This window comes from Barbus barbus (assembly GCF_936440315.1).
Source record: "Barbus barbus genome assembly, chromosome: 34".
Lineage (NCBI taxonomy): Eukaryota > Metazoa > Chordata > Actinopteri > Cypriniformes > Cyprinidae > Barbus > Barbus barbus.
In genome coordinates, this window is record NC_136762.1 from 14,414,840 (window position 1) to 14,437,162 (window position 22,323).

Here is a 22,323-nt window from a genome sequence, read left to right on the forward strand (position 1 = left end):
TGGTGGGGATGCATATATCCTCACAGAAACTGATATATGATGTTACAGTCTCTGCGAGTTCATCCAGATCGGTGGCAGCGGCTTCAAAAACACTCCAATCAGTGAGGTCAAAACAAGCTTTTAAATCTTGCTCTGCTTCATTGTTCCATCTCTTAACAGTTCTTAATACAGGCTTCGAAGATTTGAGTTTTTGCCTATAGGTCGGTATGAGATGAACCAAACAGTGATCAGAGAGCCCCAGAGCTGCCCGTGGGACAGAGTGATATGCATCTTTAATTATTGTATAACAATGATCCAATATATTACTGTCTCTGGTGGGACATGTAACGTGCTGTCTGTATTTTGGCAGTTCGCGGGAGAGATTTGCTTTATTAAAATCTCCAAGAATGATTAAAAAAGAGTCCGGGTACCTTTGCTCTGTTTCAGATATTTGTTCAGCCAGCTGTTGCATCGCGGCGCTCACACACGCGTCCGGAGGCACGTACACCTTCACGAGAATGAAGGAGGAAAACTCGCGGGGTGAATAGAACGGCTTACAGTTTATGAAGAAGGCCTCCAAATTAGGAGAACACATCTTCTTCAGAGTTGTTACATCTGAACACCAACCTTCATTTATGTAGAAACATAGTCCACCACCTCTCGTTTTCCCCGTTAGCTCCGTGATGCGGTCTGATCTGAACAGCTGATATCCAGGCAAATGAAGCATGTTATCCGGGATGTTTTCACTCAGCCAGGTTTCAGTGAAGCACAATGCAGCAGAGTTTGTAAAGTCCTTATTTGTGTGGGTGAGGAGAAGTAGTTCATCCATTTTGTTAGGAAGGGATCGGAGATTCGCTAGATGAATGCTTGGGAGCGCAGTTCGGAAGCCGCGTTCGCGGAGTTTAACCAGCGCGCCGGCGCGCTTCCCTCTTTTCCGTCTGAGCGCGCGTTTGACTAGGACCGCTGCCCCTCCGACCAAAACATCCAACAAAGCGTCTGAATAATCAAAAACCGGAAAAAAATTGTCCAGTGTGTGTTGCCTTATGTCCAGTAGTTCGTCTCTGGTAAAACTGACAGTAGGAGAATGACTAAACACAGAACAAACAAACAAAAACAACAAAAGTACGGGAGCGTTCCACACCACAGCAGCCATACTCGGCGCCATCTTGAGTGCCGAGTATGTAACCATGTCAATAGTAACCAATAGTAACCATGTCTGTTAAGCAACAAAAAAGATTAATTTTTAAAAGCATCATAATAGTAGTCTAGTCTGACTAGACTCTGAATATTGCAGAACTTGTAGGCGTTTTTGGACCTTAAAAAGCATTGTGTTAGATGTAGAGTAGAAAAAAAAAACCTTCACAATCACATGTAGATTCTTACATGTAAATGTAAGCACATGTAAACACTTGATCGGATTGAAAACCGAAACTGGAAAGTACTGCGTATGTTCAGTGACGTAAAAATAGCATAATGACGCACGGAACGAGCTGTTCTTCCCGGTGAATAAAAGAGTCATAAATGAGTGTCCAGTCATTCTAAAACGCTGCTTTCACTCAGCGTATGTGAAGTGGAGCAGGACAACGTCCCACCAGTCCTTGTTTAAGACTCTCATCCACAGACGACTGGTTTTGGGCATGGGAAGGGGAACTTTTACTGCTTTCTAAAGTAAGCAGCACTGCACAATAGTTAATGTGCTGGTCGTTGACTAATTAGGACCCGAAGTAACTAAATATCAAGTGTACTTTTTAAAACAATACGCGACAACAGTGGGAAACTCTGAATTTTCATGCAGTGTGCGCATGTCAAAAGATTTATTTAGATTTTATTTATTTAGACTTTATTTAGCGTTCATGTAAACACTATGTTCGGATTCGTCAATCAGAATGAATTCATTCAGATGGAAGCAAAAAGTGTCCATGTAAACGTAGCTACTGTTGAGAGAAATCTGTTACCCACACCAAGGCTGCATTTATTTGATCATGAACACAGCAAAAACATTGATATTGTGAAATATTACTACAATTTAAAATAACTTCTATTCTATTTTCATAAATTTCAAAATGCAATTAATTCCTGTAATGTAAAGCTGAATTTTCAGCAGCCATTACACCAGTCTTCAGTGTCATATCATTTTTCAAATACAATTCTAAAATGCTGATTTGCTGATGCTGATTTTTATAAATTAACAGAAAGTTCAAATAAATAGCATTTATTTAAAATTGAAATCTTGAAATTGAAAGTCCTTGCTGAATAACAAAAAGCTAAAATATCTTACTGACATCAAACTTTTGAACAGTACATACAGGATCTTCGGAACAACATGAACTTGAGTAAATGACAGTTGTCATTTCCAGATGAACAATCACTTTAAAATGAAAAGTCAAAACAATCGTGTAGTTCTTGAGTCTTCTAGCTGGGGCTATTCTTGCTTGTATCAGAGCTTTCTGTAGTGACACAGGATCATTTTGAGAGCAGTTTGAGGGAACTGAATGGGCCATTTATGAAAGGGCCTGTAAAACGTTCCATGGTCCGGCTAAAAACCTCCCGCTAAAGGAGGAGGAACGGAAAAGTAAATCCAAACAACCAAAGCAGCCAATAATCCTTCCATTTACATGTTATTCTCTCCCTAATGAATCATGCACGCTTATGGTACATGTAAGAATACTGCTATTTGTGTTTATGACCACAACTGTTAAGAGTTTTTATATAGGATTTTTTTTAGTTCGTCTCCAGCTGGTCTAGCCTCTCTTATGGAAGCTTATTTCCACCATGGAATAAGAAAAAAATATACAAGTTTCTCATAATTCTGCCATTTATTTCTCAATTAAGTTAATAACTAAATTTTGAGTTCTCCCAATTAGGGCTGCAGCGATTCGTCGACGTCATCGAATACGTTGATTATGAAAATAAGTTGATTAGCATAGAGTGCGTCGAAGAGTCGCACCTTTAGCCATGTACGTCAATTGCGCGAGCCTGTAGTTATCCCTACTTAAGACTGTTTTTCTGCAATGTTTAACACAAACAAGACTCTAGAGCAGAAGGTAAAGGCTAGTATGGCAATATCACTTCATAGAGTTGCGTTCATAGAGCATTATTATTATAATACGACAGTCAGAACCGCATATATATAGCTGAACTGACGCCTTTACATTGTCAGGATTAACAACTACATTCAAAGCTGCGCTGAATGAACGGAACAGCACGGGACATCGAGTTGCCTATATAATCATGACGGGTTTAATTCACCCACAGAGACGGAGAAATGATTCGCGTTCATCTAAGATCCACTAGAGCTTCCGTCAGTGCCGTGGGCGCGATCGCATGAGCTATTTGAGACACACGCGCCAAACGCGCACTCTGCACTCGCAAACAAAGCATTTAAAGTTGTTGTTAGTTGTTTAACTGTGTGTTGGATTGGACAAGCCTCGACTGGGCTCCTTTATTAAAAACGGGCTGTCAACTGTGATAAAACTTCCCGGTGTTTTGATGCCATTTTTTATTCTGTCGCTCTAGTGTCCTGAATGCGGTTGTGACTTCAGCTGTTCGTTCATACAGATATGTATTCAAGCAGATGTTTTAATCTGCTGAATAAATAAAACATTTTAAAGTCTCTCACCTGTAAGCAACTGCTGTCAGTCCCTAACAGCAACTGTGAATGCAGCCATAATGTGCATTTCTATTAATTGTATCACTGTCCTGTTAATCTTTTCTTCTTTTTTTCATGTTATTGTTAGCCTATTATTTATTTTTTATTAATTATTTAATGCTATTATTTTTATTTTTATTATTATTTATTGTTATTTTCTTTTTCTTTTTTCTTTTTAATTAATTATTTATTGTTATCATTATTTCTTTTTCACTTTTCTTATTATTTTTCTTTCTTTTTTTGTTATTTATTCTTGTAAAATATTAATTATGAGAAAACGCTTGAATAAAATCTTAAGATTAATAGCAGAAGTTACAGTTATTATTTATTGATAGTTTAAAGAATTCATCAACTGATAAGAAAATAATAAATAGATTAATTGAATAATAATTTACAGATTAGTCGACAATAAAAAAATAATCATTAGCTGCAGCCCTACACCCAATTCAGACATTTTTTCTCAGAATTTTGTTCTCAATTTAGATTTTTGTTATCTGAATTTTGAGTTTGACACAATTCTGTTCTTTTTTTGTGTTTCAGCCACAGAATAAAAAATAAATGTAATCGCATTTTTTTTCATCTCACAATTCTGACTTTTTTCTCACAATTGCTAGAATTTTCTTGTCAGAATTAACAAGTTTCTTGAAATTTTGAGTTCATAAAGTCAGAAATGGCAGATATAAACTTAGAATTGTGAGAGAAAAAAAACTTGGTAACACTTTAAGGTGTCCATAATACAGAGTAATTACCTAGTTAAGTACTTAGTAGTAGCCATGGTACTTGCATGCAATAATATGTACTTACCATGTAACTAAGTTATGGAACAGCCTGTACTTACAGTTTGTAATTATATAGATGTAATAGGCAGCTACTGTTACACATATATAACAGGCCGAATCTGTTACACAGCTACTTATGTAACCAAAAGATTGTTACGTATGTGTTGCAGACTTTATACAACGTAATTATAAATGTAAGTACACAGACATAAGCTACTTAAAGTATATCAAGATTGTACTTAAGTGTACTTCACGTGTATCTACACTGTATACCTTATCCAGCTGCACCTTAGTTTGATTTAACCCACCAGTACACAGCTTAAATACATGTAATACCTTTCTAATTACATTAAAATTACAGAATATTACACAGGCATAAGCTACTTAAAATAAAGTGCATCAAGATTGCACTTAAGTGTACTAGTAGCGGTGTAACAGACTCTGTTTGTTACATATGTGTAACAGTAGCTGCCTATTACATCTACATAATTACAAACTGTAAGTACAGACTGTTCCATAACTTAGTTACATAAGTACATTTTGTTTAATGCAAGTACAACAGCTACTACTAAGTACTTAACTAAGTAATTACTCTGTATTATGACACCTTAAAATAAAGTGTTACCAAAAACTTTTCTCTTTCCTCCTATGGCAAAAACAAACTTGCATACTCTCTAGAATCAGATGAGTTTGCTAAATGTAGAGTCAACAGCACTGTCTGATGCAAATGAGGTCATCTTCACTCCTGGAGGAGGCGGCAGCAATGGGGGTGAGTTGTAATAGTAAAGGAAGTGCAAGAACGGCAGAGGGGATTGGTGAGGTGGAGGGGGTGGGTTCTCTGCTCAATTGAGGTTTTGTGCAATAATGGAAAAACGTTCCACACGAAGCCAAAAAGACCTGCATGAGGGACACCCCAATTACTCGACTCTGAAAGGCGTGTTTGTCAGAAACCACTTGAAGGAAAAATGGGATACGGGGTGGAAAACAACATGGCTCTTTGGCTACGTTATCCATTCTCTTCCACACTTTTCTGGAAGTTCACCATACAGATTTCTTTAGTGCATGCATTATGTGTGAGCATGTGATGGTGTCATGCTCAGGTTGCGGTGAGCAGGCTGGCAGGAAGATGGGGGGGGGGGGGGGGGGCCGAGGGATGATATCAGTGCTGGCTTGAGCACTGGAGGAAAAAACAAGTGAGTGCTAGGCAGAGGGCGAGTGAGAAGGAGCAGTGACTTTGCAGAAGAAAGAACACTTGCTGTTTGTATCCAATGCGGTCCAGAGGACCTTTGTGCTCCAACTCATGACATCACCGCTGTCGAGCAGGGCCGCATCGCTCCAAATGGTCATGTATGCGTTTCTGCAAGAGTCTGTGTGCGTCAGACAGTGACCTGACCCAACAGCCAGATGGCAATACTCAACACGAACCACAGGACAAGGACTCACAATATAGCCTTGTGAAGTAACAAGGAAGTAATGTTACTTGAAGTAATGTTTGGATTCAATATACATAAACAAAAACCATGCAAAGATTTCATTTATCACTTTCATTTATAACTTGATTTTCAGGTAAAAAGATAAATCTAATGTTTAATGAAAAATCTAATTCTTTATTCATTATTTAAATTCAAATAAAAGTATACATTTCTTTTTGACATAAAAATGTTGCAAAACAATTCAGTGATGAGTACAACACTCAAGGCCAAACAATCATTTTTTGAACTGTGTGTGTAAAATAAATAAATAAATAAATAAATAAATAAATAAAAATAAAATAAATTTTAGCAAACAAAGTTACTGAAACTATTTTCTGTGGTGATTCACATCATGCTGTACATACATTTATAAATTTAAAAGCCTATAAGATGCCTGTAACTGATTCACATGAAGTGTTAAGAAAATATTTTTTTCTAAGAAATAACATCACACGGACACGCCTGAGTAAATGTACACTACAGCCTTTCACTTCTCCTTTAAATAACCAAATGAGGAACTTCTTGTTAAACTATTAGGAACAAAACCACCTGCTCCAAAAGATGAGGTCTCATTTGCAGATCTGTCAAATTTTGGCTGCTTGAGTCAGTGGAAATAAGTGAAGCAGAAGTGAACAGAAAAATAAACATTGCGGATGTCTTTTCACAAAAGCTCAATCAAGTCATTTAATAAATAAAAGGCTGCATGCATGGCCATTATAAACCAAAATGAATAAGCAAATCTGGGAAAGCATCTAGGCAAATGAGAAGAGGACAAATTATTTGCGGACAGATAGGAGAGGCAGTCTTTATGGCCCCAAGCGCACCAACTGGCTCTAACAGGAGCCAACATTTGCTCCAAACATCAGCTGTTAAAACCCATTAAACAGTGATGACTGAGTAATGACATGATCAAACAAGAGCACAGCGAGTATGTGTGTGCTTGTGAAAGTGCACACACACAGATACAGTCTACGTAATAATGGGAAGCGAGAGCAAAAGAGAACCTAAATGAAAAGGTAAGTGGATGTGGAAGTGTCATTTAGGGTAGTGTCAGATGAGACTGTTTGAGCTGGGCCTCTGAAATGAGCGGCCCCTCCCCCAGGTGACATCACAATGAGGAACGGGGGGGCTGAGCGACAGTAGCCTGGGGAGATTTTACTTTTCTGCTCCAATAAACTCAATCACCCGTCCTGACAGGGCTGGAGGATGTGCATTTCTTCACGCTAGATTGTCTGTTTAAATTCTTTGATATTGCAGGAGGAGGTGGGAAAGCAGAGAGTAAGCCAAGTTCACAACACACTGTCACCACCAAGGTCAGGAGGACAAGCTGACGCCGAGGGGTAGTCAGAACTCATACCCATCCATGGCTCCCAAAAACAAAAGATCACAACCGACACGGGTCCTTCTCTGTCAAAAACTAAAGCCAGGCAGCCTGCTAATTAGAAGAAGCTCCTAAAGAAGCTTCATGCTCTGCTACTGTAAGGGTGTTTCGGCCAGCCAAGTTGGCACGGTTTATGCAGAGCAACCCAAACAAGACACCGCAGACACCATTAATTAGCATTACTTATCTTAAACCTCAAAACTTCATTTTTAAACAGATTTATTATACATTATATAGCCTTAATTGTAGCTGCAAGCCTGTTGGCTAAACTAGAGTATGCTAGTGGACCAACAGTGACTAAATGTATTATGCTCATGATGGAGCAGGACTAAAGTGAAAAACAAAACGACTTAAAAAATAAGTTGATATATCTATCAACTTATTTAATTTTATTTTATTTTTTTTTTTTTTGTGATGCATGCAGATCTAAATATCAGAATCATCAGAAATAAACACACATTTATATATTTATATACACACAAACACATATACATACATATGTGTGTGTGTGTGACCCTGGACCACAAAACCAGTCTTAAGTCGCTGGAGTATATTAGCAATAGTAGGGCTGTGCGATTTGGGGAAACTATCTAATTGCGATATTTTTGACACACATTGCAATTGCGATTTGATTTGCGATTTTAAATTTGCAAAGTCAAGCTTTAGCTCAATATTGTCAGTAATATGCAGCATAGTATGAGTATAGTTACCCTGCTGAAAAAAAAATAATAATAGAAATCACAGAAATTCTTACAGTTTCCATAAAAAAAATTTTGTTTTGGGCATTAATCCAATAGGAATTACTGTTGTTCTATTGGTTGCCATCTGCTAGATTACATCCCACCAATAGAATGCATCAAATACCAGTAGACACCATTATAGTTTACATTAAAACCAATGCAATTCCCATTATAACCCTTAAATCCATTACTTTTTCTATTGTGTTTTGGGAGGGGTTCTACTGTTTTTTTGTTTGTTTTGCTTTTCCTGCAGGGAAGATTATAATGGTATTACTACTTTTACAGAATTACTGCATTTCACAGGAAAGATTAGTTTATTTTTTATAAATAAAGAACTGTATTTCTTTAGTCAATTATAAAGTATTAGTATGTTACACGGGCTGATTTATTCATTTTTAAGTATTTGGGATTTTAAGAACAAGTGGGAAATGTGCTGAATGTTTTATTTCATCCAAGTGAAATTGGCAAACAGTTAGACTTACTTTACTTTCAAACACGGAGCCAGGCGCGAGTGGACACAGGTTGCGCGCGTGCTTCAGGCCTCGTCCATATTTCCAGATGCGCTCGTGAGAGACTTGCGGAGCAGAACCGGGCGCGAGACCGCGAGTATAAAAGAGCATTACGAGACAGGCTGCGTGTAAACGGCTCATCCGTGAGACGCGCAGCGTGGGGCAGAGCGGAGTGAGTATGAGAAGCATTCACAGATACAGGCTGTGTGTGCGGTCTTCTGAATTAGCGAACATGCATTATAAACTTATTTCAAATTAATCTGTTGGGGAGATAAAATGTGTAAGATAACGTTCATGTAGCCTACTAATAAAAACATCTAAAAATTTATCTTTTATTCTCCAGTACTGAAAGCAGAACCGATAAGGGAGCTCTTGATATGCGTTGTGACTCAGCTCTTGCAAATGACCTTTTTTGTTTGTTGTCTGTCATTTCGAAGCTGAAGTTACATACGTTTTTCTTTAGTTTTAATTTGCCTAACTTTCGATCTGACCCTTTTTAAATGGTGGGTGTTTACGCAGTTTGCTAGATCAGTTCTGATCAGGGAGAAGGTGCGCTCACTCTGTTGTTTAGTAAGACTGTCACTCAAGGCTGGCAGTCATGCAAATGCTCTGGATCAGAGTAATATCGCGTCCACATCGCAGGCTTTGCGATTAGCAAATCGCAACGTCTCAAATCGCGATTGCTATTCGATTAATCGCACAGCCCTAAGCTATAGCCAAAAATACATTGCGTGGGTAAAAATTATCGATTTTCCTTTTATACCAAAAATCATTAGGATATTAAGTAAAGATCATGTTCCATGAAGATAGTGTGTAAATTTCTTATAATAAATATACCAAAACTTAATTTTTGATTAGTAATATGCATTGCTAAGAACTTCATTTGGACAACTTTAAAGACGATTTTCTCAATATTTGTATTTTTTTGAGCCCTCAGATTCCAGATTTTCAAATAGTTGTATCTCGGCCAAATATTGTGCGATCCCAACAAACCATACATCAATGGAAAACTTATTTATTCAGCTTTCAGATGATGTATACATCGGAAAATTATTACTGGTTTTGTGGTCCAGGGTCACACACATATATACATACATACATATACATATATATATATATATATATATATATATATATATATATATATATATATATATATGCACACACACATACTAGGGCTGGGTGATTTTCCCTGGGTGAAATCTGTATTTTAGTGTATCGGTTCCGCGTTAATCCTGCAGCCAACTGTCATAGCATCTCACAGCAGTAAAGCACGCAACACAAAGGATTAATCTTGGCCCAGTGTGCCTGACTTGCCACGCTGCCCCAGAAACTACATAAGATTTAAGCATCCACGCAGCGTGAGGGAGAAGAGGACAGACGAATAAATCATATCCAATCGCCTTCTGCAGAGAGGCAGTCGTCTCTCTCTCTCTCCCCACACTTTTCAGTCACAGCTTAATGTACCGGAGAAAATACAGCACAGCAGTCTGGTCTCCACTTCAGGGATTGCATAAGCCAAGACTGCCAATGGAAAAGGAATATATCAGACCTATACGGCACAATATGGCACAGGGAACAGAGAATATTAGATGTTAATTTTGATGTTGAAAATAACACTGGCAGCAAGCTTCAACGTCATGTGACCAGCCACATATGTCCTCTTGCATCGCACCATGGTAAAGACTTGCACCTTTCGTGCGTTTTGGTATCGGAGAGTGCATGTGAGCATTAACATCTACATCACAACACTGCAAACCCTCGGTCAATGTCCCTCCCCCTCTCCACAGCCAGGGGGCTATTGGCTGCAGCTCCACATTTCCTACTTGCTGCCGTGTATAGGGGAATCTATGTTCAAACAAACCCTGTGAAAGAACTCTCCAAACTCAGCTGGCATTTGCTGTGCTGCTACACTGTAAAAAGTGATAAGTTGACTTAACTTAAAAAAATTGAGGAAACCCGTTGCCTAATTCCTGGGACATCTGAAGCAGCGTGTATAGTAAAAAAACATCCATCTGATTGGTTGGAAATGACATATTTCTATAGTACTGTTTTGATGCCATAAAAGCCTAAATATTCTGACCCTTTGCTAGTGACCCCTCTCCTAAAATATACTTTCACGTATAAAGACCCATTAGTTCAAGTTCAAGTTGAGCTTTATTGTCATTCCGCTACATGTGGGGACATACAGTGGAACGAAATGTCGTGTCTCGCAGGACCACGGTGCTACATAAATACAGACATACAACAATGAAGTAAAAAACACTATAAACCTATACACTACTAACCTACTGACAGATTTAACTATAAGTATACTATAAGTATTTACCCTATACAAACTAAAAGAATAAAGGATAAAAAAATACAACTATACGAATGCTTCACATAAATATTACCCTATACAAACTAAAAAATAGAAGATAAAAAATACAAACTATACGAATGCTTCACAAGTACTGTACATGTGCAAAGAGAGACATTTGAGCCAGCAGCTGGTTGGGGAACAGTGCAGGATGATTTGTAGTGCATGAGCATGTAAACATACATATATTGCTGAGTCTTTTGTGAGATTGTGCACACGCAGCAGTGTGTGTAAGTGTCCATTGTGCACATAGTGTAAAGTGTAAGTGTCCATTGTGTAAAGTGTCCATAGTGCACATAGAGGAGAGTGTCCATAGTGTAAAGTGTCCATGGTGCACATAGAGGAGAGTGTGTTACTACAGGTGGTTTGTACAGGCCCACTCACCTGTGTGTAGCACACTTGAATTGCACAAAAAAAAATAAAAAATTTAAGTTCCATACAGTTTTTTCTTTGGTGTGGTAAGGTTTGGGGTGGGGGGTGGTCCATGTTCAGGAGGTAGGGGTTTGCATGGGGTTTCAGAGGGGGGCGGGGTGGTTTGAGTTCAGGGCTCTCACAGCCTGGGGGAAAAAGCTGTTGAGCAGTCTGGCGGAGCGGGCTCTGATGCTCCGGTACCGTCTTCCTGATGGTAGGAGCTGGAAGAGACTGTGGGAGGGATGGGTGGAGTCCTTCACGATGCTGTTGGTTTTGCTGGAGCATCGTGTAAGGAAGATGTCCAGGATGGAGGGGAGAGGGGCACCGATGATCTTTGCAGCTGTGTTCACTGTCCGCTGGAGGATCCCTAATATATCTGCACATAGACGGATCCGCATAGACGGATCCGCTGTCTCGCAGGCTCACATTACTGTGTGAGCCTGCGAGAAAATAAGGCTGAAGTTATATAGACAACATGCTGTTTGCAAAAATACTTTAAAAAAACATTTTTTTCCCTTTCATTTTTTACTAGTGTTGTCAAAAGTAACGACCGTGATGCCATTCAGTATTGACATTTTAAAAAACGTTAATTTCCCGCTAAGATTTGAGTGCCGTTGAACAGATTCTTTAACAGCGGATCCGTCTATCTGCAGATATATTAGGGATCCTCTGATAGATGCGGCTTTCAAACGCTCCCATGTGCTTCTGTGTGAGCGTTCGGTGAAGAGCGTGAACAGATTATCATTGTAGCCGATCACAGTCATATCTATTGAGCGCGTGAACACAATGACCAATCAGCGCTGTTTAAGAATCTGCTCAACAGCTCTCAAATCTTAGTGGGAAATTGACGTTTTTAAAATTTCAGAACCAACTTCTGACAACACTACATTGTACTAAAGCCATACATTTTTTTTCCAAATATTACTTGGAAAATATGTACTTTTTATTACATTCAAAGTAAAGCTATTGTTACGTCCTACATCATCTGCTGGAATGCCTCTCTCTCGTAAACGGACTCACAACAGTTGGTGAAAGCTAGATTACAGTTTATAACGTTTTTAATATGGGTATTTTTCTTACACAAATGCATTGATTCACTTCAGAAGTACAGACTCCGATTGTAAGTCATATACACATGACTTGAGGATGAGTAAATCATGGGGTATTTTTCATTTTTGGGTGAACTATCCCTTTAAAGTTTGCGATTTTTAATTCAGATAAGAACTCAAGTTGATCTTCTTCATGTGACATGAATTCGCAGAGCAGAGTTCACCAAACTTGAACTTTGGAATGCAGCAAAATACGGCCCTTTAGCAAAAGCTGTCAGTTTTTTTTTTTTTATATTCATGTGTCCGCCCAATAATTACACACAAACACTCCAAATATCTGCCCAATGTGACACAATATTTGTTTTCTTGCATGACATTTGAGCCTTGTAGGTTGGAAAGTACTTGTAGCACATATCATCACCACATGATATAACCATCAAAACAGTTGTATGCTAATTTATATGCTAACAGCTAATTCAAAACAAATCCCTTCATCAAGCCTAGGGTTGTAACGGTATACCGATATGGCGGTTTATCACGATATTGACATGTACGATTATCATATCGTGCACATTTGCTTATCCGCGGTTTTGAAAAAAAAAAAAATGAAACCAGATCTCACCCGCGCTGCTGCGTATATGCAACTTCTTTCCACTTGACAGCTTAGACTCCACCCATACCTGTACAGCGGCGGAAATGTCCGAGACAGAGGCTGCGAATTCTAATCTCTATCCCCTGCTGAAATTTTTAAAAAAATCTGCAGTATGGGAATATTTTGGGTATCCGAAAAACGATTGCAGGGTTGTCCTTGAAGATGGATATCCAGTTTACAAGAAATGTGGACGAAGAGTGGCTGCAAAAGGAGGAAATACGTTGAACATGTTCTCCCATATTCGCGAACACCATCCCTCCGTAAAGATAAAGGTAAGTTCCATTTATAACTTAAGGCCGTATTATTTCTGTGATGCAGAGGGAATCCCGGAATCCAGTCATGTAACTGGACTCAATTACAGTATAATATAGATGCCACGTAAAATGTGCGACTTCATAGATGGATGAATAAATCAAAATATAGCTGTGCAGCTATATATAGCTCATTCATTCTCTGTATGAATGAGCAGCGCCTAGTAGATCTAGTACACACTCAAGTACGCATGATACTCATGGTTTTTAAAGCATCTGCTGTCTCACTCACTATGTGAAGACATGAACACATGAACATATTCAGAGCTACTCTGAGAGAACACTTAATCATTTTATAATTTTATTTAAAAGAAATCAAATACACTGACTGAAACTCATAGGTGTTTAGTACAACCTGTCAAAAAAAAGTTTAGTTTAGCCTGCAGAAATAATGACTGAAATATATTACTATTGTGTATAGTTTTTTGTCCATGTTTTAATTTAGTAAACCTCTCGTGTAGACAAACAAAAGTTGTTACATTTCATCTGATTGCATTTTCAATAATATATTTTGTATTGAATTATAGAACCCTGACCAATTATATCAGACAACCCAGAATTGTCTGAATTTTATGAAATGTATTTAATTGGAAATAAAATACATTTCATAAGACTCTATTCTTAAATAATAATTAATAAATTAAGAATAAAAAGTTACATTTTTTTTTTAATACAATTTATTAGACATGTTTTAGAATTTTAACACGTTTAGTTTGACCCATCCAAGTTATATCCACATTTCAGTTCCTATTTACATCCATGTTGTTGGTTCATTATGTGGTTATATGTAATTACATGCTAATCATGTTTATAATTCTGTTAATTCTTTAGGGTCAAATTACCTCTGCAAAGACGCTTCCTGATCCAGCTCAACCAACTGTCACACAGTCACTTGCAAAAGGAATCAAGTTAGATCCTACATCCAAACCAGTGAAAGAATTGAATCATGCTGGAGCTTATTTCATTGCTAAAGACATGATGCCCTTTAGAGTAGTGGAAAAACCTGGCTTTCTCCACCTGATGAAGAAGGCAGTCCCGATGTACAAGGTACCATCAAAAACTTTTCCACCAATGAAATCCCTCGCATGTACAAAGAGGTAAGGGCCAGTGTTGAAGAACAGCTGAAGGAAGCTGTGTGGATTTCAGCCACCACAGACCTGTGGACCAGCAGTAGTGGAGGTGGGGAGCCATTCATAAGTTTTACAGTCCACTACCTCTCCTCAGATTGGCAGCTTAAGTGCCACTGTTTGGAGTCTCATTTTTTTCCTGAAGACCACACCTCAGAAAACATCTCCGAGATGTTTGAAAATATGCTCCAGGAATGGAAGATTTCAAAAGAAAGTCTGTGCGGAATTACCACAGACAATGCAACAAATATGAAGAAGGCCTTTGCAGAGTTCTCTTGTGTTTGGCTCACTTGTTTTGGTCACAATTTAAATCTGGTCATTAGCAAAGCCTTGAAGACCCAAAGGGTTGAATCTGCTGTCAGGGCATGCAGACACTTGATTCAAGGATTTTCTCGGAGTTGGAAAAGGAAGAGAGAACAAAAAAAAAAAAAAAACAGGCAGACCTAGAACTCCCTGAGCATGCCCTCATCCATGACGTGGTAACAAGGTGGGGATCAACTTATGAGATGATCTCCAGGTTCCTGGAGCAACAGCAGGCTGTCTGTGCAGTCCTGGCTAGTGACAGGAGTGCATGGCATTTCATGCCAAAAGATAATGACATTGCCACTCTTGAGAATGTCAATCAGCTCCTTCAACCACTCTATGACCTCACTGATGCCCTGGCATCGGAGAAACGGGTCACACTGTCCTCACTCACACCAGTACTGGAGCACATTGGCAGCGAAATCCTCTCTGAGCAAGCTGAAGACAATCTACTCATCAGACAGATGAAGCAAGTAATGAGAGAAGACTTGCAAGGGAGATACACAGAGCAGGTGGAACGAGTGATACAAATTAGATTTTTGGCATTTTGTTTATTAATCGGCATCAGCCGATTGTGCTGCAAATTAGGCCGATTAATATACAGGCGCGTCTGCAAGCAACACGTGATGCTGCCTCGTGCGGCAAGCAGATTGCCATTCCACTGGCACAATGGATAACCCTGGATAACAGCAGTTCCTTTGGATAGAGAACATCCTCAAACAGAAAGAGGAGAAAATTTAGCAGAAGCGGGAAGCAGCAGTACTACCACCACTAAAAAGAAAGAAAAAAGTCTATCTGGTTTGCTACAGCGAATCACTTCATCTAGGCAGAACAAGGCAACCTCAGGAAATGAGAATGTCAGTGATAAGGTTCTGTCTGAAGTGACGATGTACAAGTCTCTTCCAACCATCAGCGCGGACACTGACCCACTGGCATGGTGGAAAATGCATGCTGACGAAATGCCTCTTCTGGCAAATGAGGCCAGAAAGTATCTTTGTGTCCCTGCCACGAGTGTACCTTCGGAGAGGATGACACATTCTCTCACCTCAGCGGTCAAGAATGAGCCCTGAAAATCTCAACATGCTTACATTTCTTCATCATAACCTGACCTGAAAAAAAGCAAAGAAATGCATGCTGCTATGATAATCTCAGGAAATTATTAACAAACATGACCCTGCACATTTAGCTCTCCCATATATGCTGTTAAAGAGGAAGGACAGTTTGGTTTATTCTCGTCTAATATAAAGAGAAATAACTTATCCCTTGTTTTGTTCAAATGGGAGATTTATTTTTCTTTTCTTTTTTTCCCAAAAGGTAGACTCATACTTCCATAAAAAAATTAGTTTATTTTCATTAAAAAAAAAAAGTTTGTTACAATAAACCATGTTCAACCAAAAACCATATCTGTTTTTATTCATTTAAGGGTCATTGTAGTTGATGATTATAATAATAATGATAGTTTAATACCGTATACCACAAAACAGTAATATTTTCTGAGACGATTATCATACCGTGAAAATCTCATACCGTTACAACCCTAATCAAGCCATTCCTGTAATCATACAGCTGTCACATGATCATTAACTGATGAAAACAATAACAACCAAGTGTGCTTTTAAGCTGAAAAACACCTGACTCAAATTTCAAGGGTGTTGACTGTAAATGGGTTTTGAAAAATTGAAAAACACCATACCTGAACCTTAGGGAGAACTTGCCCATACTTATTAATAATTACTTTAATGGCCATGTGAAATGCATTTCTTGGCAGTTGACGCAATATACATTACTCCCAAAGGGACATTTTGTAACAAAATGTGCATTCATGGCTATCTTCTGCGTGAGACTGAGATTTCAGAGTTACTTCTATTCATAGACTTCCAGTTGATTTCACAGTGCGGTCTGGGCTTCATGACTGTCAACTGAGATTTTCTACGCTGCCAGAGAAACCAGAATATCCACCCCGCACAGACTAGCCTTCCTCCGAGCTATGATTTTGTGCTTTTTTTTTTTTTAAGATTTTCCACTGGGCAAAACTGGTATTCTTGCCCAAATCCAACATCAAACATCTTTGTTAATCTACAAACTTCAGCATTTCCACCCTATCCATCAAGACAAAAAGAAACCAATTTCTCCATTTCAGCTCAGAAGGGTGTAAGACACGAGGCAGCACTGCTGAAGTCACAATGAGGGCTTTGACAAGACGGATGACTCACCTGCTGCTAAGCTTACATGCTCATATTTTCGTCTGACAACGGAGTAACTAGGTGTGTTTCTGAGACTTTCAGCTGCTTCACCCAAGATAAAGGTGAGCATAGGTGTGGCCCGGTGCTGTAGTGAAAGGCCCATTTATCTGGAGGTGGAGGGGGCAGGGGAGAACGGAGGGGGGGTTGGGGGTGTCAGACATTGCTGTGCCTCAGCAGGGGCTGAGACAGATCTGGAGCAGAAAGAGCACCTGAGAAGAGAAGGAGTAGCTGTTGTGTGCATGCCAAAGTGGCAGCAGGGTGTGAGGCCAACCCACTCCACTCTTCATTTACACTCCAGTGAGAGCGTCTGTCAGCCACTATGGCTACAAGGATGAGCACACAACAATATCATACTCAAAGCATCAGCGCGCTGCTTCATAAATCCTCAACCGTGAATCTTTGTATTGCAGAAAGCGCTGGGCGTGTGTCAGGAGAACATAGCCCTCGTGTTTACACTATGATCTAAAACTAGAGTGGGCCGACCGGTTTTGTGTGTAGAAATAATGGACTGAAAGTCTGAGATTCAAGAGAGCTCTGCATGATCACAGTCTATGCACACCCTGGCCTGTACAGCAGCTTAATAAACCACAATGCAGCTAGATTTATATACTGACAGCTAAAATACAAACTATATGCAATTTACTTGCAAAATTACGTACATAATAAAATAAATATATAAAAACATGAAAAAAATTATAATTATATATGTACTAATTTTAATTATGTAAGTATGTATATCAATTTATAGAGACAGAGAAACCATGATTTTTGGTTATTGTTTTTTCCTATTTATTTTGCATAGGGGGAACACCCAAACAGCTTTATAATAAATAACAACAAACAACAATGACTACATTAGCTGATGATTCAGACTGTAGAGGGCTGTGTTTAATTAGTTCTCATTCATTAAAAAGAACCGCCCTAATGGAGCAATTCAGTGGGGAACTGAAAAGCATGTTCTGCAGTAGGTTTATTGCTGCATGCAGCCAGCGAGGAAAACCCAGTTGAAAAAGCAGGGTTGATTATTTGTTGTCAAAAGATTATTTTCCAACACCCAAGGTTTTTTCTCTCCATACAAAAATTTCTGTTAAAATCTACAGCGATTATATTTTGGTCACGGTGCGGCGGATTAACCAGTAGCGCAGCATGATCGATGCAGGAAACACTGCTGTATTACAGTAATGAGAATGAGATTAATTTCACATTACAGTAACATGAATTTAAGAGTTTGTGTTTGTCAGAAAAAAACATTGCAAAAAAATAATCAATGGTCAAAATAAAAATGTCTTCATGACATTTCACCCAACGAAACTACAAACATTACTGAATCATTGCTAACTGATACTAACTAGCTTACATTATTACCAGAGCTACAGCCGTAATGATCATAACATGCATTTCATTTCAGAATGTATTAATGCCAGTACAGTTTCAAATACTAGAGTGTCAAAATATCATTAATGACGCTATGCATCAGAGCACAGCAGCACAGCTATTTTAAGCAAATTGGTTATTAAGCTGCTCTCTGCTTTTCACTGATGAACAGGAAACACGTTTCAGAATGTGAAAATGAACATATACGAGTGCCAGCAATGTTTAATTCAACAATTATTCATTATTATGGTGGGAAAAGATTTTAAATGAGCAATATATATATTATTTGTTTTTATTTTAATTTGTTTCTTGATAAATTTATATGAAATGAATCAATTTTATCATCAATTTGTAAATCATTTTTTATGTATTAAGAAATTGCTAATACAATTTAATGAATGCTAATGAAAAAAATCATCAGGTTGTTTTTGTTTTTTTACAGTAAACTAACAATTCAGAGTACCTACCTTCAATGTGCTGTAAAGCTGTAATCTGAAATGCTGCTTTACACTAAACTATTGCTTCAATCCTAAATACTATACAGGAACAATGTCTACGTAAAACAATCCGCTCACAGACTTAAGAGCTGTTAACCAATCTGCTTACAGGATATCCTGTTATGTCTTACATGTCATTCTTCAGTGTAGGGGTGAAAGCAAATTAGGTCTAGACACAAAGAAACAACAAATGACTTTGAACTGGCATAACCTTAGGATTAAAACAGAACGCCATATGGCTGAAGGTAACAAAAGATGCATTAGCCACATACACTGTGCAGTACAATGCATCACCTGCGGTGATAACAGATGAGATGAACACCAATCATCTTCAACTAGGGCCTGGGTGGCCAAAACTGTTCAATCCGGATATTGCTACTCTACTAGGTAGATCAACAAGTGAATCTCTCCCTCAGAGTTACCTTCCTATGCTTGTGTTTCAATCCCTGCAGCACTGAAAGCATATCTGTCATCACGGAGATGACCAGACAGACAACCAGTCTGCTATTCCACAGTGACGTCAGTGGCAAGGACCTGTGAGAGCTTACCATTAGAAAACACCCTCTGACTGACGTTTTTCAGCCATCATGAATGAAAAGTATGTGAGGGATGAGCAAACAGTGGTTGATACATTTATTGAATTTTCCCATGGCTTAGTTTCCACTAATTACTTATGAAAAAAATCTGAGAATGATCAATAGCAAATGGCAGAATGATGAAATTAAACAAAAATTCTTACTTGATTTGAATTCTGGTCTAAAAAGCAAGTAAAACGTAATGCTGTGAACCAGCACAATACAATAAAATACAACATTACATTTGTTTACTTCTAAACCACTTGTCTATATAAAATGATCAATTTTGTCGCTATTTGCCGAAGTTTCAGGCTTGTTGCTGTGTGGCCATTTGGCTTCTGAAATGAGATTTGAGACAGTTTGGATCACATTTATATAAGAAATGCATGATACACTGTAAGCAACATGACAGGATTATACAAAACAAAACCAAACATAAGCATGAATATTGGTTGATGCAGAATTTAAGACGCCAGCATTGCTAAACAAGCATATCACGCAACAGAAAAAAACAAAAAGTACGTATTTCGCACATAACATGCACAAAAAAGCAGTTCAGGTCAGTGTTGTTATTGTTAACTAAAACTACTAAAAATAGTCTTCAACAATTGAAATAAATAAAATATTTAATAAAATATATAAAAATAAATAAAACTAATAAACCTGAAATAAGCTAAATAGAAAAATAGAAACATTAAAACTAATTAAACTGAAATAAGCACAAAATTACTGATATAAAAATTCAAATAAAAAGCAAGTTGAGATATAAAACTAGTATAAAAACATTAAATAAAAACTATATAAGATATAAAAAAACTAAAATAAAACAGGTACTCCAATGGTATGAGTAATTCTCTACTATATAGTATGCAAAAAGCAATATATCAGTTGAGTACTATGCCTGAATATTAGATATTGACAAAACAGTAGGCATAAAAAGACCAGAAGAACTACTGCATTTGCTGATATTCAAAACAAACCCTCCCATAATGCCACAGAAGTTGTCAAAGTCAAAATGTTGCCACAGTAAATGACTTTTCAAGTGCAACAGGCACCATGAAAGTTGCTCATCATGGCTAAATTGCACTTAAGTTAAATAATTTTCACTGCTGATAGGTCAAAAGACATACAAGTCAAAAAACAATGCCAACATGATAGATAACGCAGCATGTCTGTGAATGTATTTATACAACACACCTGCAAACCTACAGAAACTTGAGTATGTACAAATTCCCGTACATACACTGACTGGCCAATGGAAAATGAGTTCTCAAAACTGAAAGCAAAGCACAAAACCGGCAAAAAACCGGACTTCATAACCATAAACCTACATCACACACACAATATTACAAAACTAAACCAATGCAAGCTCAATGTTGTCCAATACAGTTCACTACAGTTAACACAGATGTGGGCTGAGATGTCTGCTTAAATGTATGGATCATATAACAGAAGTAAGTTTGTCTACATAACATGAACATAACTCATAAATACCTGTCAGTGACTGTGGACCGTGTGTCGCTCATTGGGCTTTTGTTTTTAGCTTTTATTCGTCCTATATCCTATAGTCATTTTCAGATGCATCAGGAGAGGCATCGGTTTCTGATGTTGCATGAGGCTGTTGCATCCATATTTTGTTGTGTAGACCAGGAGGTTCACTATTCACAAAAAATATAAACATAACATTTATTATAAAAGTTGCAACAAAACAGCAATTAATCCCAATGATTCCATACAATCATAAACATAAACAACAACCCACGAGATGACTTTAAATATTAGAAAATATAAAACCATATTATATGGGGGGGGGGGGGGGGGGGGGGGGGGGGCAGTCTGCAAGTATCCTGAAGTGACCCAAAGAACATTTGGTTCTTCGAGTAATGGTGCGGTTTACAAAAAAATAATAAACAATAACATTACCACAATAAATACTCTACTGTAATTGGAGTTTGGACATAAAACAAAACTAGATGTGTTCTGTATAAGTTACACAAAAACGTTACTTGATTTTCCGTTATTGTGCAGCTGTAAATTTACCTTCATATTCAGCAGCAGCTCCCAGGTGAAGATGAAACACTTCCTACTGCTCGAAGTTACACTCCTTTGACAATTAAAACACTTTTGAGCTTCCTAATGCTGAATGTGTGTACGTCCACAGCCAACACAGCAGCACTACCGCAAACGAGGCCTTGCTATGCTAAAGCTAACAGCAACCTAATAACGTCCACTCCAAAAATGAGACGCGATATTTCCCCAACAACAATAATAAACAGCCGTGTGCATCCACACCAATCCCACAGTCATCCAGACAGGGAAAAAAACACGCACTCATACACGTGTCATCTCACGGAGAGTTTCCATGGAGCGGCGACGAAATCACTTCAGCATCAAAATAAACAAAACCACCCGACAAAGTTCGCGTAGCTCTTCCCGAGTGTTTTTCCAGATGATACCGAGTTCGTATGGAAGCGAGGGTCCACGCTGAAATCAGTTTGGAGGTTGTAGGTTCCGGTCCATCAGGCTGGGGAAAGTTGAGATGCGGGGTTGAGTCTCAAAACCTAGTGAGCCGCCTGCATGGACTGCATTTCCGATTCAACCCAGTTCACGCTCGCTTTGCTGAACTGCCTCGCAACGTGCATAAAAATGCTGTTTAGGTAGACAGGCTCACTGGAATTTGAGAAACTGTCAGTGTTTTGGTTATAGTTTGGAGTGAAGATGGTAATTCAAAACTCAAACTCTGGAAACGCGTCAAGTCAGGGAAAAATAAAATATTAGGACATGTTTAAAAAAAGAGTCTGTGCTACAGTTAATGCAGTTTCATATAGCTTTGAGAATAGGATTTTTAGTATTTTGCTCATAATTGCATTAAAACGTGCTTGTTTTGAATGGAACATTTGTGCTTCGGAC

At 38.3% G+C, this 22,323-nt stretch overlaps 1 protein-coding gene across 3 annotated transcripts in view; it reads right to left on the minus strand.

Annotated features, from left to right (window-relative positions):
- The window catches only part of LOC306854099 (rho guanine nucleotide exchange factor 12-like), a 57,184-nt gene extending 35,145 nt beyond the window's left edge, over positions 1-22,039 (minus strand). Inside the window, exons 1-2 of one of the 3 annotated variants that reach the window (XM_079391917.1) lie at positions 21,454-22,039; positions 20,908-21,071 (exon numbers count right to left, since the gene is read on the minus strand). In XM_079391917.1, the coding sequence (XP_079248043.1) occupies positions 20,908-20,939 (32 nt within the window). In that variant the 5' untranslated portion in view covers positions 20,940-21,071; positions 21,454-22,039. Of the gene's footprint in view, positions 1-18,808; positions 18,873-20,907; positions 21,072-21,453 lie in introns of those variants that run through there. The other 2 variants (XM_079391918.1, XM_079391919.1) reach the window with 2 other exon arrangements.
- Positions 22,040-22,323: the final 284 nt, after the last annotated feature.